Genomic DNA, 21,375 nt, shown 5'->3' on the forward strand with positions numbered 1-21,375 from the left:
TGTCCCCAGGCCAGCTGCCAAAGGTCCCCTCCAGGGCAGGAGGGGAGGTGACCTGCCACAGGACAGCCACGCTGAGCCATCCAGGAGCCACATGGGACACCCCGGGCTGGGGAGGATGGACCCTGCCCAGGCACTTACTGCGGATCTGCTTCTTGATCTCCTTGGAGGGGTCCAGCCAGTTCTGCAACAAGGAGACAGCAGGTCAGGGGGGTCTCCACCTTGGAGGGGGTGGCTGTAGAGGGACCCCCCCGTGCTCACCTTCTGGCTGTCTGAATCACAGAAGGTGAGGCCGAAGTAGTCCTTCTCCAGGAGGTTGAGGTGCTCACACACCATGTCAAAGAGCACCTGGCCTCGGGCATGTTTCTGTCGGAGACACGGACAGGATGATGGTCAGCTGGTCCCTTGGGCTCCTGGACACCCTCCAGGTGACCACCAAAACATGCTCTCACCCCGTTTGGGCTTCACCACATCCCAGCCGTGCATCCCCAGGATCACCTGTATGTCCCAGCACCAGGGCACCCAGGTCCCAGGGCTGCAGGGATGGGCTCCTGGTGGCAGTGGTGGCTGGATCCCCCAGCACAGCATAACAAGAGCCATCAGGAGCCAGGAGCATGCAGAGTGATGGAGAGCACCCTTGGTGCAGCCACTGACAGGTGCATGTCTCCTCTGTCCCATCCTGCAGCCACTGCCAGGTGCCTGAACTGCCGGGCAGAGCTCTATCCCCAGCCACTAAGCTTCTGACAGACGCTGTTTTCTCCCATGAGTAGCTGCCAAATTTGGTTTCACTGGGCTGATATTCCCTGCAAGGGTCTTTCTTTCCAGATTGTTTACTAATTCTGAAAATTTCAGCTTAAATTCTGTGCGTGTTTTTCTCTAGGACAGAGGTACTACAAAGCTGTTCTAGGATGAGTCCTGTCCTTCAGGACTCTCTGGACTGGGCAAGGGTGTGTCCCCTCTTTGGTGCCAGCACAGATGCCCCAAATCTGGGGACTCACCTCCACCTCACACTCGTACTCGGACGCATCGAGCAGCGTCACCCTGCACAGGGCACTCTTCACTTTCTTGGTGGTTTTCTGAGGTGACTTCTGGGTCTTGCTGGGAGTTGTTTTGTCAGAGAGCCCATCGGTCTCACTGTAGTCCTTGTCCTCCATGTCTGTGCCCTGGAGCAGGGACACACAGAGGGTTACCTGGCACCACTGCCAAGGCACACACGGACAGAGGGGGAAGGCTCTGCACAGCCGAACCGGGCAGCTGCCCACGGACCGTGCCCAGCCAGGGCCAGTTCCACCAACCCGCACTGCCAGCACAGCCCAGCTCCCTGGAAAACAGACACCTGGGACCCAAATGGACCCAAATCCACCCTGCCCAGCCACCAGGGCAGCAGCTCATCTCCCAGCAGCTCCATGGCTGCAGCCAGGTCTGCCAGCCAGGGTGTGGGCAGCTCAGCCGGGCCGGGGAAGCTCAGCCGCGCCGGGGCAGCTCAGCCGGGCCCGGGGCATCTCAGCCAGGTCTGGGGCAGCTCAGCTGAACCGGGGCAGCTCAGTCAGGCTGGGGCAGCTCAGCCGGGCCGGGGCAGCTCAGCCGAACCGGGGCAGCTCAGCCGGGCAAGGGCAGCTCAGCCGGGCAAGGGCAGCTCAGCCGGGCCGGGGCAGCTCAGCTGAACCGGGGCAGCTCAGCTGAACCGGGGCAGCTCAGCCGGGCCCGGGAGCAGCTCAGCCGGGCAAGGGCAGCTCAGCCGGGCCGGGGCAGCTCAGCTGAACCGGGGCAGCTCAGCCGGGCTCGGGGCAGCTCAGCCGGGCCAGGGCAGCTCAGCCGGGCCGGGGCAGCTCAGCTGAACCGGGGCAGCTCAGCCGGGCTCGGGGCAGCTCAGCCGGGCCGGGGCAGCTCAGCCGGGCTCGGGGCAGCTCAGCCGGGCCGGGGCAGCTCAGCCGGGCTCGGGGCAGCTCAGCCGGGCCGGGGCAGCTCAGCCGGGCTGGGGCAGCTCAGCCAGGACGGGGCAGCTCAGCCGGGCCCGGGGCAGCTCACTGAACCGGGGCAGCTCAGCTGAACCGGGGCAGCTCAGTCAGGCTGGGGCAGCTCAGCCGGGCTGGGGCAGCTCAGCCGGGCTGGGGCAGCTCAGCCGGGCCGGGGCAGCTCAGCTGAACCGGGGCAGCTCAGCCGGGCCTGGGGCAGCTCAGCCAGGACGGGGCAGCACTCCCAGCCGGAGGGGCCGGCAGGGCCGGTCCCAGCGCCCCGGCACGCCTGGCTACACACGGCCGGTCCTGCTGCAGGGCTGAGCGGGCAGCGGGGCAGCGGCGGAGCTCGGCCGGGCCCGCCTGAGGGGGCCGGGCCCGCCGCCCGCACCGCGGCCGCAGCGACCGGCGGCACGGCCCCGCCCGTCCCCCCTCACGGCCCCCGCCCAGCCCACTCACCGGCTCCATGGTTCGGCTGTCCGGCTGGGCCCCCAGCTTCTCATTGGGGTCGGTGTCGCGGCCGGCGGGGCTGGGCGCGGCCGCGGGGCCCGGGGCGGCCGCCTCCAGCTGCTGCGGCGGAGCGTCCTCCTGCGCGTTCCTCACCGCCGAGCCGGGGCCCGTCTCCGTTGTCATGACCGGCGGTCAGCGCGCTGTGCGGCGGGGAGAGACGGCAGCGGTCACCGGGGGTGCCCCGGCTGCTCGGGGAGGCTGGGACAGGCCTGGGATGTGCCCATGTCTGCCTCACACGGATCCACTGCCAGAGCCCCGTCCCTGTCCATGCACAGATCCACTGCCAGAGCCTGATCCCTTCCACTGCCAGAGCCCTGTCCCAGTCCATGCACACATCCACTGCCTGATCCTTGTCCATGCACAGATCCACTGCCAGAGCCCTGTCCATGCACAGATCCACTGCCAGAGCCCTGTCCATGCACAGATCCACTGCCTGATCCCTGTCCATGATCCACTGCCTGATCCCTGTCCATGCACACATCCACTGCCTGATCCCTGTCCGTGCACAGATCCACTGCCAGAGCCCTGTCCCTGTCCATGCAACAGATCCACTGCCAGAGCCCTGTCCCTGTCCATGCACAGATCCACTGCCTGATCCCTGTCCGTGCACAGATCCACTGCCAGAGCCCAGTCCATGCACAGATCCACTGCCTGATCCCTGTCCATGCACAGATCCACTGCCAGAGCCCTGTCCATGCACAGATCCACTGCCTGATCCTTGTCCATGTACAGATCCACTTCCAGAGCCCAGTCCCTGTCCATGCACAGATCCACTGCCTGATCCTTGTCCATGTACAGATCCACTTCCAGAGCCCAGTCCCTGTCCATGCACAGATCCACTGCCTGATCCTTGTCCATGTACAGATCCACTGCCTGATCCCTGTCCATGCACAGATCCACTTCCAGAGCCCAGTCCCTGTCCACTCACACATCCTCTCCCAGAGCCTGGCTCCCTGTCTGTGCCAAGAGCTGGCTTTGCAAAGGGCTGGTGTCAGCAGCACAGGACACCAGGATTCCATACTCTGAGCTGGAGGACAAGAGCCAGCAGTGGAGAGGGACACCAGTGACAAGGACCCACATGGTCATGCCCCATCCCTGCACAGCAGGCAGTGGGGTTGCTCTGACCCCCTGCTCCCACACCCCTGCACCGGCTGGAACCTTCACTTGGTGTTTTCTCCAAGTGGGTGGAAAAGGCAGGCTGTGAGTCAGGGGGAAGCTGCAGTGACACAGGAAATGGCAAACCCGGACAGCTCCACAGCTCGCATCCGGGCTGGCTGGTTTGCTCCCCTCTGGCCACCCCAGCAGCAGCAGCAGCACGCTGGGTTCCCACGGCCAGCCCGGGACCCTGTGGATTCCTGCCTCCAGCCCCAGCTGCCTGGAAAACAAACCCAGGGCCAGGAACACGGAGGGGAAGGCACTTTCCATACTGAGATGCTCAGCACCATGTTTTTGGAACCTTTATGGTTTGGAAATCTTTTATGCCACAGCACGGGCTAGCAAGGTGTCCTGGGAGTGTCCACACTCCACAGGTCATGGAGCACCCTTTGGACCATCACTCATTCTCCACTCAGGCTGCTCAGGCCCTGCCAACTCCCCACCAGGCCATGTCCAGCTGGGCAGCCCCTGCTGGGATTGTCCCTACCTGAGTCCGAGGGCTGTGGCTGCACAAGGTGGCTCAGTTGGAGCGTCTGTGACCCTGTGGTCATATCACCCAGCCTGCCCACAGAGCAGCCACACCAGCAGCCCTGAGTAATGCCTGCAGATCCTGTTCTAATTCCAAACCCTGCCATCGCAGGGACACCTTCCATTGTCCCAGGCTGCTCCAAGCCCCATCCAGCCTGGCCTTGGACATTTCCAGGGATCCAGGGGCAGCCACAGCTGCTCTGGGCATCCTGTGCCAGGGCCTCAGCACTCTCACAAGGTAAAACTTTTTCCCAGTATCCCATCTAACCCTGTCCTGTGGCAGTGGGAAGCCATTCCCCCTTGTCCTGTCCCTCTAGCCAATGTCGAAAGTCCCTCTCCAGCTCTCCTGGAGCTCCTTTAGGCACTGGAAGGGGCCCCAAGGTCTCCCTGGAGCCTTCTCCTCTCCAGGTGAACACCCCCAGCTCTCCCAGCCTGGCCCAAAGCAGAGGGGCTCCAGCCCTTGGCCTCTCTGGACTCACTCCAGCAGCTCCACATCCTTCTGGCGTTGGGTCCCCAGAGCTGGAGGCAGCTCTGCAGGTGGGGTTTCACTGGGCGGGCAGAGGAGCAGCATCTCCCCTCCCCTCTGCCCACACTGTGGGATCAGCCCAGGGCAGGATTGGTTTCTGGGCTGCCAGTGCCCATGGCCAGGGCACATCCAATTTGTCACCACCAGCACCCCCAAGTCCTTCTCCCAGGGCTGCTCCCCACCCACCTAGCCCAGCCTGTGCTGGTGCTGGGGCTGCCCTGGCCCAGGTGCAGGACCTTGCACTTGGCCTGGTTGAACTCCATGAGGTTCATGTGAGCTCCTCCAGGCTGCCCAGGACCCTCTGGGTGCCCCATCCCTGGTGGATCCACTGCACCGCTCAGGCTCAGCTCAGTGTCACCAAGACTCACAAAGAAACCCATCCCACACCACAGCTCCTGTCCCACTGCTGCCCTTCAGGTGTCCTCACCCGTGGGAAGATGTGAAACCTTCCCAGGAAAATGACTAAAAGTGGCTCTGGGGGTGGAGGGAACGGAGAGGAGGTGATGGAGAAGACAGGGAGTCAAGCCTACGCCTTCCGCCGGATTTGCAGCTGGGAGATCCCAGAACATTCCCCTCCCGTGCCTGTGCTGGCTGGGTGGTCACCAAGAGGCCTCAGTTCACAGCCAGAGGCCCAGGATGTCAGCCCCTTGTGCCATGGCCGTGTTCTCCTGGCCATGACAGGCCACACAACCCACCCTGAGCAGCATCAGCTCCTCCTGACAGACCACCAGGAGCTTTCAGGGGTCACCAGTGGGTTGTTTTTCCCACAGAGGAAAAAGGGCTGCTTTTTTCCACTGCAAATTCAAGCAGCTGCTTGCTCCAAGCCCTGGTCCCTGTGTGGGTCACTCCCAAGCACTTCCACTTGGATGTCAGTGTGTGAATTTTTAATCAACGTGAAATCTCTAAAATGACAATGCATCACTTTGGGCCAAAAACATGCTGAGTTTTTCACTTGACATTTCTAAACTTTCTGCCCTGCAGTGATCTCTGAGGAAATGAGGGGTTTTCTTAAGCGTAGTAAGCTGGGAATTCATCCCACCTCACTTCTGCATCTTGAGCTCCAGTTGCAACCTTCTGATGGTGCTCCAGGAACCCGATCCCAGGACTGCCTTCCAGCTGAAGCCAGCGAGAGCGTGGCACAGGAGCGTGGCAGAGCTCTGCTAAGGGAGCCTGGCAAATCCCCAGGGACAACCTCCCAGCTCCCAGGGCAGGGAATCCCTCAGTCTCTGGCCTCAGTCATGCTGGGGAGGCTCTGGTCCCTACCCAGGGTCATTTCTGGGGAGGAGGAGCACAGGAGCATTGCAGAGGAGCTGTTTGAGGGAGTCAGGGCTGGCAGGGGCCGTGGTGGCAGGCATGGCCCTGCTGCAGCTGAGCCCTGCAGCTGCACAGCCCTGATGGAGGGCCCACGCTGGCACTGCCACGCTCCCGGGCACAGCCACAAGGGCCGCATTCAGGAGCCGTTCCTGGCCTGCCCTGGGACTGACTGGGAAGGCTGGGGCTCCTCCAGCACTGCCACTGACCCCAGTGCTGCTACAGCCCACAGCCAGCCCCAGCCTGGCAGCACCAAGCCCCTGGGGACAGTGGCACCTGCAGTGGGACACTGTCACTCTCTGTGGCAGCCTGGTCACCTGCACTCACCTGCACCCAGGGCTGTGGGAGATGGACACCAAGGCCCACATGAGCTCCAGCACGCTGGGGGCACCTGCAGGCTCCGCAGGGACCTGAGTACACTCAGGGTGAAACCTGTCCAGCCCCTTGTCCCTCCTTTTTCCCACTGCCTCTCCCATGGCCCTCAAGAGCTGCAGAGGAGATGTTGCCCTGGGAGCAGCTCTGTGCCATGGGCAGGAGCTGTCCCTGATGTGAGGGGGCAGCACAGCACACACAGGGAGCAGCAGCCATGGAGCCCTGCCCATCCCACAGCACCTTTCCTATGCAAACTCAGCTCCTGCTGTCCCAGCAGAGACCCCAGCGTGGAGGCCATGGGTTCAGGAAGGACACAGGTCCCAGAGTGCTGCCAAAGGGACAATTCCACTGAAATGTCTGCTGTCACAAACCTGTAAAAGAGGTTTACACAACTGCAGTGAACTTGATGGAGTTCTAAAGTTATTTCTTTCTAAATACTTCCTACAGTGGGAGCAGGACCCCACCCCTCTGGGCAGCAGCCCTCCCAGCACCCAGCCTTGCTCATGCCTGTCCCACTGGAGCAAATCCTGTGCTGAGGCTGTTGGAGGCAGTGGGCACAGGCAGTGGCCAAAGGGCTCCTCCTGGCACCACAGTCCCTGGTGCCCCATGCCCAGTTTCCAGCAAGGGCGAGTTTTCAGCACAAGCCCAGTTTCCAGCAAGGGCTGGCTCGATCCTGCTGCAGCTGGAGCCCAGGGCTGGGGGCTGCTCTCCTCAGGGGAGAGGGCTGGAGCCAGATGGAGCTCCAGGCTGCCCGATGGAGCTCCTGGCTACCAGAACAGGCAAGTGGGAACGGTGACTGCAAAGGGAGCCTCAGCGGGATCAGAGGCAGAGCTGCTTGTCATGCTTGGAATCTCCTCCCATCATCTCCCTGCCTGCTCCTCCTTCCCTTGGTGTTTTCCTCCTCCTTCCCCTTCAGGCCTGAGTGTGGATTTCCCAGCTGCTTTGCCCCAGCACTTTCCCAGCACATCCCAGCTCCAGGCGCTGCAGCGCCTTCCCTTCCCCTCCCTGCAGCCTGCCCAGTCACTCCCAGCTGCCGGGCTGCTCCCCAAGGCTGAGCATCCCCCTTTTCTCCCGGGCTTCCCCTCACACCCCTCGCTCCCTGCAGAGGCTCTGCCCATCCCCGAGGCTTCACCTCCGGAGCATCTGGGTCCTGCTGAGTGCCCAAACGGGGCTCCACCTGCTCCAGCTCAGGTGGGGAGCACAGACACGGGTGACAACACAGAGACCTCCACCCCTACCCCTGCCAAGGGCCCGTGGGGCTGATGGAGGCAGCAAAGCCCCCATCACACTGTGGGATCACACAGACGCTGCCACAGAGACACAGGGACAGGGGCACCCTGTGGGGATGGCAGTGGCTGCATGGCACAGGGCAGTGGCTGCAGGCACCTACCAGCCCCCAGGCAGAATGGAGATGCTCACTGGGACTGTGGCACCCAGCAGCCCAGCTGAGTAGGGCTGAGCTGGCAGGGGACAGGGGCACAGGCAGTACTCTGCAGCCATCCCGGAAACCTGAGGGGAGCCCGGCGGGGAGTCCTGGGAATCCTCCACACAAACAGCAAACAAGGAAAGCAGCCCCAAAGCCCCGACAGCACACAGCATCCTGAGCCCCCGTGCCACCCCTGGGACCTCACCCCCCAGGCATGGGACACACAAATCCCCAAAGCACTCCGCAGTGCAGCCTGAGAGTTCTCCTGTGCTGCTCTGCAGCAGGGCCAGAGGATCATATGAGCTGTTTACGGTGAAGGGGAGGGGATCAGAAACACAGGGGATCCCCTGCTTTCGGAGACTGAACCCTCATCTCCTCACGGGGCACTGTCAGGGGCAGAGATCTGCAGTGTCCCGAGCTGTAAAAGTGCCCCGTCATAGAATCACAGAACAGTCAAGTTTGGGAAAGACCTCTAAGATCAAGTCCAAGCGCTCCCATCGCCCCCAGGCTGCAGGAGCCGCATCCTCCCCAGCCATCCCCAGGCACCCGCTAAGGCTTAACGCAGGGCAGCAGCGGGGCCGGGCATCGCGCAGCGCCCACGGGGGCCCTACCTGGGTGCCCATGGCTCCGGCACGGCTCAGCCCGGCTCGGCTCAGCCCGGCTCGGCTCAGCCCGGCTCGGCTCGGCCCGGCTCGGCTCAGCCCGGCTCGGCTCGTCCCGCCGGGCTGGCGCTGCATCCGAGGCAGCGCCTTCTGCAGAGCCGCCTCTTCCCACGCCCCGCGCAGTGACGATGGATGAACGTGCACTGCAGCCGCAGCCGGCCTGGGATGGGATGGGATGGGATGGGATGGGATGGGATGGGATGGGATGGGATGGGATGGGATGGGATGGGATGGGATGGGATGGGATGGGATGGGATGGGATGGGATGGGATGGGATGGGATGGGATGGGATGGGATGGGATGGGATGGAAGCTGGGAGCGGGGCTGCCTCCCCGGCCCAGCGCCGGGTGCCCTCCCGGCCGTGCCGGCGCGTCCCCCGGGATGCCGGTGCCAGCCCCATCGCTCCCGTCCCCGCAAACTCCCGACTCATCCCGGCCCGGGCACTCCTGCCGGGACCCTTCCCTGCGGACCCCCGGCTCGGCTGCACATCCCTGTGCCAAGGTAACCTGGCACTGTCCTGCGCTCCCCAGCCCTGCGCTGCCATCCTAACCCAGCACTCCTGCTGCCACCCTAACCCAGCGCTCCGCTCGCCTCAGGCTGGCCGAGTGTCCCAGCGGGGCGGCTGAACAGAGGCTCTTTCACCCACGAGCGTGGCACCCGGCACATCCCTGTCTCAACCCTGCTCGTCCCCTGGAGGGACAGCCCCAGGACAAACACGGCAGGGAAACTCTGCAGGGTGCTCGCAGCCCACGACACAACGGCGGTTCCTGCAGCCCTGACCCTGCCGGGCAGAGGGACACCCGGAGCACAGGCAGGGATGTGGGAGGGGGCCCGGGGGCAGGCAGGGGCGGGGGTACCCCGACAGCTGTGGGCAGCCTGCTGGGAGCAGCGGTGCCCAGGCAGGGCCCACCGGTTCCAGCACCCGGGCATGCCAAGCCATCAGGAACCAAAGGGGACAAAGCACAAGGCTGGGGACTTGCTGGGAGACCCCTCAGGCTCTGGCTGTCAGGGTACAGGCACGCACTGTGTGGGTGACTACGCTGGATGCAAAAGGAGAAACCCAGAGTGCCTGGCTGCTCACCAGTGTGAGCTCCCCAAGTGGTACTCATGGGTTGGGATGCTCATGGACTGGCCCCCCAGTCAGGAACATCAGCCCTGGGGGAACCAGACAGGCAGGGAAGGGGTCCCAGCCCCCACAGCCCTCCCTCTGAGCCCTCCCCGAGGCTGAGCACCTTCACAGGGACTCCTGAGCCACTGAACTGGGACAGCCCAGGGGTCCCATTCTGAAACACAGAAGCCTGGGAGAACCAGGAATCCCACTTCCCAGCAAACTCATACTCCTTGCCTGCTCAGCAGCCTAATCTGCCACCTCAGCAGTGCAATCCCCACAATTCAGGCAGGCCTGCAGTGGGGCCTGCAGCTCCCCCACACCCTGCAGCCCCCATGGGAGCACCCACCGTGCCCAGGCAGCCTCAGCATCCCAGATGGCACTGCCAGCCCTGAATCTCTCCCTTTCCCAACTCTCCAGGAGGGTGCAGCCACTGCTGCTCAGCACTGGTATCACCCACAACTGAACAGAGTCCCTGCTGGCTCCATCAGGCAGCCTGGGGAAAACAAGGGCAGGAAGGACCTTCCCTCCATCCCTGGCAGAAGCAATGATGGACCCAGAGAAAGGGGTCAGGCTCTGGCCTGGCTGGAAGGGACCCACTGCATTCACTACCCACTAACTGCAGAGAGGCCAGTGGAAACTCCTCTTAGCTCCAAAGATCTCGGGAAGGGTGGTCTGGCACTGGCACAGGGTTCCCAGGGCAGTGGTGGAGTCACCATCCCTGGGGGAATTAAAAGACATACAGATGTGGCACTTTGGGGACATTGTGTGAGTGGTGGCCTTGACAGAGCAGGGTTAAGGGTTGGACTTGGCACACAGAACTCCTTTCCAGCCTCAGTGGTTCCATGACTGGTGAGACCCCCAGAGTGCACAAGGACACCTACAGGTTCCAAAGGGAGTCCTGCTGGCACTTGGGCCTTGTGGCATCAGCGCTTTCCCCATGCCCAGGGAAGACCCACTGTGTCCTGCTGAACCCCTCCCTGCACACTGCCCAGCCACAGGCCCCTGCACGGTGCTCGAGAAGTGGATCTCAGGCTGGGGAGGCTGGAGGCACCTCTGCAGGTCACCTTGCCCAGCCCCTGCTCCATCAGGGCCACCCAGAGCCGGCTGCCCAGGACGCGTCCAGGTGGCTTTTGAGTCTCTCCAGGGATGGAGACTCCACCACCTCCCTGGGCACCTGCACCAGTGCTCAGCCACCCTCCCAGTGCAGAAGTGTCTCCTGAGCTCGGAGGGCCCCTCCTGTGTGTCACCTGGTGCCCGAGGCCCCTGGGGCTGTCCCTGGGCACCGATGAGCAGAGCTGGCCCCATCCTCTTGGCACCCTCTTTCCACTCTAGGGAGAGGCAACTGAACCCCTTGGGCTGGCACAGGCCAACTCAGGCAGCACTTTGGAGGGGGAGGCAAAGTCCAGAGACCTTAATCTGTGTTTCAGCTCAAGGATGAGGCCAGCAGAAGGACATCAGCCACGGTGGCATCCCCCAGAAGAGCCCCTTAAACTGGCATGGTGACAACAAGCTCAGCAAGGACCTGACTAATTCCTGAGTCATCCCATGGAGATGGGCCTGGGCCTGATCCTGCACCTCCTCACCCACCAAGAAGCTACACCAAGATGCCTCCTGGGGGAAGGAGCAGTTTGAGGGCCCCACAGGTGCCCCAAAAGTGCCTCCCAAGCAAGCACTGAGCTGAGCTCCTGCACAGGCAGTGCTGTTGCAGACCCCATGGCACTGTTTCCTCACATGCCTGTGACCCCACACAGCACAGGAGGGCACTGCCTGCATCCCCCACTGCCACCTGGAGCACGCTTTGGTGACTCAGGCAGCCAAGCAGAGCCAGCTCCCTCGGACCACAGAGGGACACAGCTCCAGTCCTGGAAGAGGTCAAAGCTGAGCTGGGCTTTGGTTTCAGTTCAGTGGCCCAGGAAGCCCTTAGATCCCAGCAGAGGATGCTGTGGGGGCAGAGAGGCACCGGTGCCATCCCTGCACCCTCACCCTGGCAGAGCTGCCTGCCATCCTTTTGGGAACCTGGGGGAAGGCAGAGAGCTGCTGACAGAGCCTCTGACTTTAGGCACCTGCATGTTCCTCAGTATTTGGTAGCAATAAAGCTGGGGTGGAGGGAGGGGAGGGCAGGCCAAGCTGTGCTGGAAAGGCTGAGAAATCAATTGAGAACTCACCTGGACTAGCCCTGGGCACATCCCTCCCTGGACACTCTGGCATGCCCACAGGGAAGGAGGGGAGGGCTGGGGGCACTGCTGGAAGGGGCTGCCCCAGTGCCCTGCACCCCCAGCAGAGGAAGGGCTGGCCCTTGGGCCCAGGGGCACCATGGCTCTCCCTGGGGGGACCAGACTGGCCAAGAGCTGCTGCACTGGCCTCGTGCTGGGGGAAAGGACTGTCCCCTCCCTGTGTCCCCTCCCTGAGCTCCCCCAGTCCTGATAGGAAACTGAGGCACGTGGGGCTCAGTCAGAGCAAGGCACCCTCCCTGCCCCTCACCCAGGTGGGGGATGCTGGCATTTGGGATCAGCCCCATCCTATACCCAGCTGCCATCTCAGGCTCCAGATAGGGAAATACCTCATCAGTCCTTGAGGGTTTCAATCCAGGTGAGGGCTCATCATTCCCTGTAACCTCCAGGCACCAGAGGCACCCTCAGGCACCCCAGTCACAGCCAGCCACAGGGAGACACTGTCCCCACATGTGTCCCTGCTGCCCTCCAGGGTGAGCGGGAGAAGGGAGGATTTGGGAGGCCAGGAGCTGATCCATGCCCATACCAGTCTTTTCCCAAAACACCCCACTTGGACCACTTGTCCTTGTCCATGCCTGCTCAGCTTTGTCCTCAGCACCCACCTCAGAGCCCTCTCTAAAGGGGCAGCTCTCTATATATTTGTGGGGTTGAGCCAAGTTCCCCATTTTTGGGGTGCCTGACTCACTTTCTGAACATGTACAGACCCCAGGGCAGGCTTCCCTCTGGTTCCTGCCCCCCTGACCCTCTCCCAGCCATGTTTGTCACAGGGAGGGGACCCTGTGGCTGCTCAGCCATGAGCCCCATTGCCACCACTGACAGACTGGAACAGGACCAGGACCAGAAAAACCCCAGTGAGTCCCCAGATGGGACTAAATAACACAAGCATGTGCAACACAGGCCCCCTGCCCATGCTAAGGAACAGGGGTAGGGCCACTGACCCACGGGATCCAGCAGGACAGGAACACCAGGGAGCAGCCTGTCCTTGGGCAGGACCCCCAGCTCCAAGGAGAATCTGTAGGGCAGATGAGGAACCTCTGCTGTGCACGGAAACAGGACCCCAGGATGCTGCAGGGAAGGACACAGCCCCTCTGTGGGAGCTCAGGCATGGGTAAAAAGAGGATTTTCAGCTTTTGCCAAGGCAAGGGCAGCTCAGAGGCCTTGGGGGTGCTCAGGCCTCACAGGCAATTATTAAAGATAAGAGACAAATGTTTTTAAGGGAAGGGATGCAAGAGGGATCAGAGTGGGGAGAAGAGAGAGTGAGTGAACTCAGAGCTGCAGCAGGGTGGGAAGCAGCACATGGGCTCCTTCAGCAGCTCTGACCTTCCTTGTAGGGGACACCCTGGGACAGGGGGACACAGAGGGGAGTCAGGTGCAGAGGAGAAGGTGCCTCAGTCCTGCCCCAGCACTGGAACTGCACTGCAGGGAACTCCCCCAGTGCTGCCCAGACCAGGGTCCTGTCACCTCCCCCTGCCCCAGAGGCAGGGCATGCAGTGCCATGGTCCCATGGGACAGGGGTGTCCCACTGCTCCAGGGAGCCTCCAGGGCCTCCCACACAGCCAGGCTCGCTGAGATCCATCCTTGTGCTTCCCCATTTGTCTTGGACAGTGCTGCAGTGCCTGGGTCCCCATGCCCCCCTGGGCTCTTGCTGAAGCAAAGCTCCTCAGAAGCTGAAACAGGACCGGCATCCAGGGGAGCACCATGGCCAGAAATCCTCTCAAGCTGGCCCACAGCAGCCTGGCAGAGATGGATGGCAAGAGGTCCAGCCTGGAACAACCTTTCTTACCTGGCTTTCCCTCTGTTCTGCTAAGAAAACATTTCCCCATTCTCACTTCTGTACAAATGTACAGCAACAGCGTTTGTGTCCCCACAAAGCTGAGGAGAATCCTTTGGCATCCAAGTGCTCAGACACCACAAACAGCCAGACTGAGAACTCCTCAATGACTTGCAAAATGCAACCAAAAAAGCAAAGTTCCCCAGTAGCTGTGCTGGATCCAGGACCCTGGCAGGTCCCTGTTGGGGGAAACCCCTTGTCCCGAGCAGCTCCTTGTGTAGGGCAAACCTCGAGGGCACAGAGGAGGTGCCCAGCCCTCCCCACTCCCCACGGAGGAGACACAGAGGGACAGGCCATGCCAGGAGCTGCCCCATGCCCTCCCCCACAAGTCCCACATGCTCCCAGCCCCAAGGAGCTGGGACCCCTCAGCCCCAGTGCAGGTGAGGAGTGCCCACAGCCCCTCGGCTTTACACCCATCCCCTCCTGCTCAGCAGCCTTTAACACCCTTCAGAGTTCCTGGCTGTCACTGAGCAGGATCAGCCCTGCCCAGACTGCTCTCCCTGTCTGTCTGCAGCTCAGGATGTATTTATAATGGGTGGTTTATCCACATTAATGCAGCATCACCACCACACATCCATCACACCCTGACCCCTCCTGCACAAACCCCAAAGCACCAAAGACCCCAGACTGACCCACAGCACCCACCCCTAAACCTGAGGGTTTGAAACTCTGTCCCGAGTCCTGCAGCACACGTGTGGCTTAGCTGGCTTCCAGCTGCTGCAGGGAAACTGGAACTTGGAAATTTCCATCCTCTGAAGCATCTCACAGATACACAAAAGGACTAAAAGGGTGTCAAAGGAGATTGAACAAGAGCCAGGAATAGCATCCAGGGGAGGACCATGTCCAGACGTCCCCCTTGAGCTGGCCCACAGCAGCCTTGGCAGAGATGGATGGCAAGAGGTCCAGCCTGGAACAACCTTTCTTACCTGGCTTTCCCTCTGTCCTGCTAAGAAAACATTTCCCCATTCTCCCTTCTGTACAAAGGTACAGCAACAGCATTTGTGTCCCCACAAAGCTGAGGAGAATCTTTTGGCATCCAAGCGCTCAGACACCACAAACAGCCAGACTGAGAACTCCTCAATGACTTGCAAAATGCAACCCAAACCCCCCCCCACCACCAGCACTGAGCTTGGCACAGGGCACCTGCTCTGCAGAAGTCCTTCAGAAGGAAAGCAGCGACTGGAAGCAGCAGCCTGGCCACACACTGAGGATGCAGAACAGCCTCTGACCCCACACTGAGCTGCAGCACCAAGCATGGCCCTGAGAAGATCGTACCTGTGGGCAGTTCTTATGGCTCCAGGTGAGGGTATCAGCCCAGAAAGGATATGGAAAGATGCCTGGGTAAGATTTTTGAAGCACGTGCTTGGGTTGGTTCAGAATAGCTGAATGAATTTCAGCCTGGAAAAAAGAAGGTTCTGGGCACAGCATGGAGCCCTTCCCAGTGCCTGAAGGTGCTCCAGGAGAGCTGGAGAGGGACTTTGGACATGGTGTGGAGTGAGAGGACACAGGGAATGGCTTCCCGCTGCCAGAGGGCAGGCTTAGATGAGATTTTGGGAAGGAATTCTTCCTGTGAAGGTGGGCAGGCCCTGGCACAGGTGCCCAGAGCAGCTGTGGCTGCCCCTGGATCCCTGGAAGTGCCCAAGGCCAGGCTGGATGGTGTTTGGAGCAGCCTGGGACAGTGGAAGGTGTCCTTGCCATGGCAGAGGGTGGGACAAGATGAGCTTTAGGGTCCCTTCCCACCCAAACCAGCCTGGGATTCCATAAGTCCTCTCCTGCACCACCACCTGCACCAGGGCTTTATCCTCCTCAGCTTAGAGAGTTGTTCTCCATCTCAGCAAACTTCCCTCCCTCCCTCTCTTTCTCCAGGTCTGGGCTGTTGTCCCTGTCTGGAGCAGCCAGGGCAAAGCTCCATCTGCCTTTCCACTCTTGGAAGGAAGCTCTGCAGCTCCCCACTGTCCCCAGGCCTCCGTGACCCCCATGGCCCAGCCCTGCAGAGACCCAGTGACAGGGACAGCTCAGTCCTGGAACAGCCAGCAGCCCTGGGGGGTCACAGGAGCCCTCTACAAGCACCACCCAACCAGCAGGACCTGACTCCAGCCCAAGTGGGAAGTGCCTCTCAGGTCCATCAGCTCCAGCCCCGCTCCTCCCCAGGGCTGGTGCAGAGGCTCTCTGAGAGCAGCAGGTCTCCAGAGCGCTGTGGAGCTGCCAGGGAGGGCTCTGCAGCACCCAGCAGGGTGCTGGGGCCCAGTGCCACCCATCCAGTTCCTCCTCCTGCCTGCAGGGCTTGGCTGCTCCCAAGGGAGCAGAGCCTTCTGCCTGCAACCCCATGGACCTTGGGGCTCACTCCTTCTCCCTGCCTGGCTCCTGCAGGTCCCTGTTAGCTGGGACAGCACAGCTTTGTGATCACAGCACTGAAATTTGCCTCTGGTTCAAAACTTTCTCTGACCAATCATCCCCACACACTCTTCTCAAGCCTCTCTCCATGTTCCCTCCTCAGGTCCAGCTGTTTCCTCAGTGCTCCTCAGGGCAGTCACACAGATGGGTGTTTTAGCTCCCAAGTCTTTTCCCAGACAGTCACAGCCTCTCCTGTGTTCTCCATTCACACTAAAGCAGGTCCCTGCTGGCCTCCCACTGCCTCCCACAGGCACCTCAACTCCTGCAGGAGCAGAGGGACACGGGGAGAGGCTGTGCTCCTCCCCTGCCACCACCACCCACCTCACCCCACCCTCCCTGCAGCCACCAGCCACCTGCAGGCATCGTCCCTCAGCTCCCCACGAGCCTCACCCCACACACCATCCCTGTCCCCACGGCATGAGCAGGGCCAGGGCCACATGCCCCAGTCCCCTCCGAGCCTGCTCCCTTGGCCAGCAGCGTTTGGGCTGTCAGAGCAGAGAGCACGTTGTTCTCCTGCCCAGCAGGACGGGACTGAGCTCAAAAACATCACACTGGAACATGAAGGGCAGCATGAAAGGCAGGAAGTGAGCATTCCCTCTTCCCCTCAGCCTCTGAGCAGGTTTCACACCAGCCCAGGTGAGCTCTGTCACCTTGTCCTGCCAACCTGACCTCAGCTGTCCCACCCCATGGCAGCACCAGCTCCTCATCTCGAGTGCTGTGCCCAGTTAGGGCCCCTCACATGAGAAACCTTGAGGGGCTCTGGAGCGTGTCCAGGGAAGGGAACAGAGCTGGGGAAGGGGCTGGAGCACCAGGAGCAGCTGAGGGAGACTGGAAAGGGGCTCAGCCTGGAGCAAAGGAGACTCGAGGGGCACCTTCTGCCTCTGCAAAACTCCCTGAGGGGGCTCCCAGGGAACAAGGACAGGAGGAGAGGGAACAGCCTCATGCTGCACCAGCAGAGTTTTAGACTGGGTATTTTGAAAATGTCTTCACTGAAGGGTCTGCAGGCATTGGAAAGGCTGCCCAGGCAGGTGGTGGAGACCCCATCCCTAAAGGGAGATGTGGCACTCAGTGGTACGGCTTAATTGACAAGGTGGTGATCAGCCACAGGTTGGAGTCGATGACCTTGGAGGTCTTTTCCAGCCTGAATGGTTCTGTAGCTCAGGAAGGGAAGAGCTCAGAGATCTGAACCTGCTGGGGGAGGAAATCACCATGGACTGACCACGGGAGGCTGCTCCCAGGGAAACCACTGAGACGTGTCCACTCCTGTCCCTGTGGCACTGATGACGGGTCCAGCCCAGCCTGCCTGACCAAGGAGGGCAGGAAGGGCTCCTCCAGGCTGGCTGGACCGGTCCCTTCCTGGGGACAGGCCCTGCAGGGCTTTGCTGGCGACTTCAGACACCTTTGTGCAGACGGGTGGGTGCTGTCCTGCCCCGAGGCAGCCTGGCAGGCTCAGGCTGTCGAGCTGGTGTGCCCAGCTCCACTGACCTGCAGTTGCCCAGGGATGCTGAGCCAGGGAGAGGGAGCCAAGGCCTTGCTGAGGCACCACTGGAGCAGACAGAGCAGACAGCAGCTTGTCATCACACGGAGTGTGACAGCCAGGGTGGAGCTGCCAAGTCAAGAACTGGGTCAAGTGGGGGAAAATAGGAGAGCAAAGGCAGTAAGGGTGGGATGATCTCATGGGAACACACTCACATGAGGGCAGTGATCCTGTGTGACACCTCCACAAGCTTCTGGACCCACCATCCAAAAGGAGCCCGTGGCGTGGGGCTCTCCCACCTCCCTGCTCTGCTGCAGCCAGCCCAGCCTTAACTGACACGTGTTGAATGAGTGTTTGGGCAATTATGGATTTACATGATGTCAGCAGTTGCCAGGAGCCCAGACATCTGCTTGCTCATCATGCCCCAGCCAGGCAGCACAGAGACATCTGACCCTGCTGCCAGGCAGCAAAGGGCCTCCCCCCACATCCTCCCCTGGCACCAGCGCCTGCAGGGGACGGGCAGTGCCCTCCTGCCCCGGTGCCAGCCCCCGATCCGGGTTAATGGAGCAGCCTGAGCTTATTCCACAAAATAGCATCCCTGCAGCATCCCTGCAGCTCCAGAGCCTTGTGCCACATGTCAAAAATGAATCATGAGAAAGTTGCGGGGGGGAAGAAGCCACCAAATTGACAGGGAGTCATCCCCCGAGCCAGGCTGGAGTCAGGCAGCCGTGGCAGCTCACCATGCCAGCTGCCAGTGCTGAGAGCAGCCAGGCAGAGCCCATCCCCAGAGACCCAGCCCTCCTTCCAGCTTGCCCTGGACCCAGCCCTTCTGGCACCAGGAAAAACCAGGAAAGAGGAGCACGGCCTCTGCTGCACCCCAGGGGGATGGGGCTGAGGCGTCTCCTCCTCCTCTGGGCCCCCAGGATGCAAAGGCAGTGTCCCCCCTGCTCCCTCTTGCATGGCAGGACATGGGCCTTTGCCAGACATGGGAAATTTGGGGCCACTTTAAGCAAGGTTTCACTCCCCCACTTTGGAGTGACACCTCCCAGCTGAGTAAACAAATCCAGGAACGAGTTGCTGTGTCCCCTCAGAAGCCAAGAAACACCTTCCACAACCTCATTAACGCCCAAATGGAGATGTCCCAGCTGGCGGGGGGACAGCCCTGGGTCAGCCCCCGCGGGCACCCAGTGCCTCTCAAGGTGGAAGCACAGCCCAGACACCACAGAGCAGGGAGAGGGGAAAGCCAGCAGAGCCCACAGCCCCCAGTCCCCCCCAGTTTCTCCCTCTGCTCCCACCAGGGCAGGATGGGACCAGCAGCACCATCGTGTGCCACCACTGAGCACCTCCCTGGGGACAGACCACGTCCTGCCCGCTCAGTGCCCTGGGACTTTGCTGCTTTCCTTGGCACCACGGGTCCATCCCATCTCACCTCCAAAAGCCAAGCCCCACTGCTGCCCTCAGCCACAGCAGGGCCTTGGCTGTACGTGCCCAGCAGCTCCACAGTCCCACAGCCCACGGGGGTGACAGGGGGATGATGCTGTTCCAGAGCTCTCCAGTTCCAGCCCAATCCCCTCACTCCCTCCCTGGGACAGCCACTCAGCAGCACAAGCAGAAGTTTTTCTCTGTCAGCAGTAATGAAAACCCATCCTCTGCTCCCAGGCAGAGCCTCAGCTCCCTGAGAGCCATCCCTGCTGCTCACCAGTCCCCTCCCTGACTGGGGACAGCTGCCACACAGCACCTTCCTGCCAGCTCAGCCACACACTGCAGGCTCACAGGGACCCCCAAACTCAGCCCAGAGCACAGCATCCCATGGGTGGGGCCCTTGGGAGAAGGGGGTGCATCAGGGACAGATCCTCGTGGCAAGATCCACAGCAAACCCACCCCACTGCCTGAGCACCAGGGAAGGGCCCAGGGCTCTGGCAGTCCACTGGGGCTTCCTGCACAGCCAAAGGCTGCCCAGCTTGTCCCTTCCATCACTCCAGGCAGCCCCATAGAGCCAGGAATGTGCCTCTTCCAGGGAAACACTGGCTGTTCAAAAGGCATGGCTTGCACAGTCAGCAGAGTGGGGAATGCACCAGGAGTGGAGAGAGGGGAAATTCTGATCTGATGGCACAGCTGAGGCTTTCAGCTCCTCCAGCAAAGTCTAGCAGGAGCACTGGCTGGACAGGAGGCTGGGGATAAAGCAGGTGCTCCACACTCAGCACACAACATCCACCATGACAAGCCATGCTCCAGCCCTGGGGAGGCACTGAAGGGCTAAAGCCACCCCCAGAACATCCTCCCCATCCTCCAGGTAGACAGGGAAGGCTCCTTCCCACCTGCAGGATGTCACCTGAGCCAAACACCCTCCCAGTGCCTCGGAAAGGGCACAAAGAAATAGGAGCCAAGGACACAGGGTACCCAGGCAGGGCTGGGGTCACCCCAAGGGACACCCAGCCCTCCTGTGCCAGCCTGGGTGTCCCTGTCACAAACAGCCACAGCCTGAGGAGGAGGACCCAAGGCACCCAGGCTCCCCAAGCACAACTGTCCCAGAGGGGAAAACTGCCCCTGCAGCATTCCACAGCAGCCCCCAGCCCAGCCAGAGGGCTGCAGGGAGTCTCGGGGTGCAGGAGCCTTGGGGCTCCCCTCCTTTGGGCTGCTTCCTAGAGCCAGGCAGGGGAGTAGTGCTGAGGTGGGAATCCCAAAAAAAACGGTCAATAGAGCTCCAAGACATCTTCCCCAGGGAAAGGTCTGGGTGATCTTGGGCAGAGGAACTCCAAATCAGGCAGGGATGCAGGCAGGGATGCAGGCAGGGCTCAGGCAGGGATGCAGGCAGGGCTCAGGCAGGGATGCAGGCAGGGATGCAGGCAGGGATGCAGGCAGGGATGCAGGTGGGATGCAGGCAGGGCTCAGGCAGGGATGCAGGCAGGGATGCAGGCAGGGATGCAGGCAGGGATGCAGGCAGGGCTCAGGCAGGGATGCAGGCAGGGATGCAGGCAGGGATGCAGGCAGGGCTCAGGCAGGGATGCAGGCAGGGCTCAGGCAGGGATGCAGGCAGGGATGCAGGCAGGGATGCAGGCAGGGATGCAGGCAGGGATGCAGGCAGGGCTCAGGCAGGGATGCAGGCAGGGCTCAGGCAGGGATGCAGGCAGGGATGCAGGCAGGGATGCAGGCAGGATGCAGGCAGGGCTCAGGCAGGGATGCAGGCAGGGATGCAGGCAGGGATGCAGGCAGGGCTCAGGCAGGACTCAGGCAGGGATGCAGGCAGGGATGCAGGCAGGACTCAGGCAGGGATGCAGGCAGGGATGCAGGCAGGACTCAGGCAGGGATGCAGGCAGGGATGCAGGCAGGGCTCAGGCAGGGATGCAGGCAGGGATGCAGGCAGGGCTCAGGCAGGGATGCAGGCAGGGATGCAGGCAGGGATGCAGGCAGGGATGCAGGCAGGGATGCAGGCAGGATGCAGGCAGGGATGCAGGCAGGGATGCAGGCAGGGATGCAGGCAGGGATGCAGGCAGGGATGCAGGCAGGATGCAGGCAGGGATGCAGGCAGGATGCAGGCAGGGATGCAGGCAGGGATGCAGGCAGGATGCAGGCAGGGCTCAGGCAGGGATGCAGGCAGGGCTCAGGCAGGGATGCAGGCAGGGATGCAGGCAGGGATGCAGGCAGGATGCAGGCAGGGCTCAGGCAGGGATGCAGGCAGGGATGCAGGCAGGGATGCAGGCAGGGCTCAGGCAGGACTCAGGCAGGGATGCAGGCAGGGATGCAGGCAGGACTCAGGCAGGGATGCAGGCAGGGATGCAGGCAGGACTCAGGCAGGGATGCAGGCAGGGATGCAGGCAGGGCTCAGGCAGGGATGCAGGCAGGGATGCAGGCAGGGCTCAGGCAGGGATGCAGGCAGGGATGCAGGCAG

At 61.9% G+C, this 21,375-nt stretch overlaps 1 protein-coding gene across 14 annotated transcripts in view; it reads right to left on the minus strand.

Annotated features, from left to right (window-relative positions):
• EPB41L1 (erythrocyte membrane protein band 4.1 like 1) overlaps positions 1-21,375 on the minus strand; it is a 63,954-nt gene that overhangs the window by 25,361 nt on the left and 17,218 nt on the right. For 13 of the 14 annotated variants that reach the window (XM_072916907.1, XM_072916909.1, XM_072916911.1 and 10 more), the window contains exons 3-6: positions 2,412-2,602; positions 996-1,160; positions 259-363; positions 139-181 (exon numbers count right to left, since the gene is read on the minus strand). In XM_072916907.1, the coding sequence (XP_072773008.1) occupies positions 139-181; positions 259-363; positions 996-1,160; positions 2,412-2,585 (487 nt within the window). In that variant the 5' untranslated portion in view covers positions 2,586-2,602. Of the gene's footprint in view, positions 1-138; positions 182-258; positions 364-995; positions 1,161-2,411; positions 2,603-8,391; positions 8,553-21,375 lie in introns of those variants that run through there. The other variant, XM_072916905.1, reaches the window with a different exon arrangement.

The sequence above is a fragment of the Taeniopygia guttata genome, chromosome 20 (genome assembly GCF_048771995.1).
Source record: "Taeniopygia guttata chromosome 20, bTaeGut7.mat, whole genome shotgun sequence".
NCBI lineage: Eukaryota > Metazoa > Chordata > Aves > Passeriformes > Estrildidae > Taeniopygia > Taeniopygia guttata.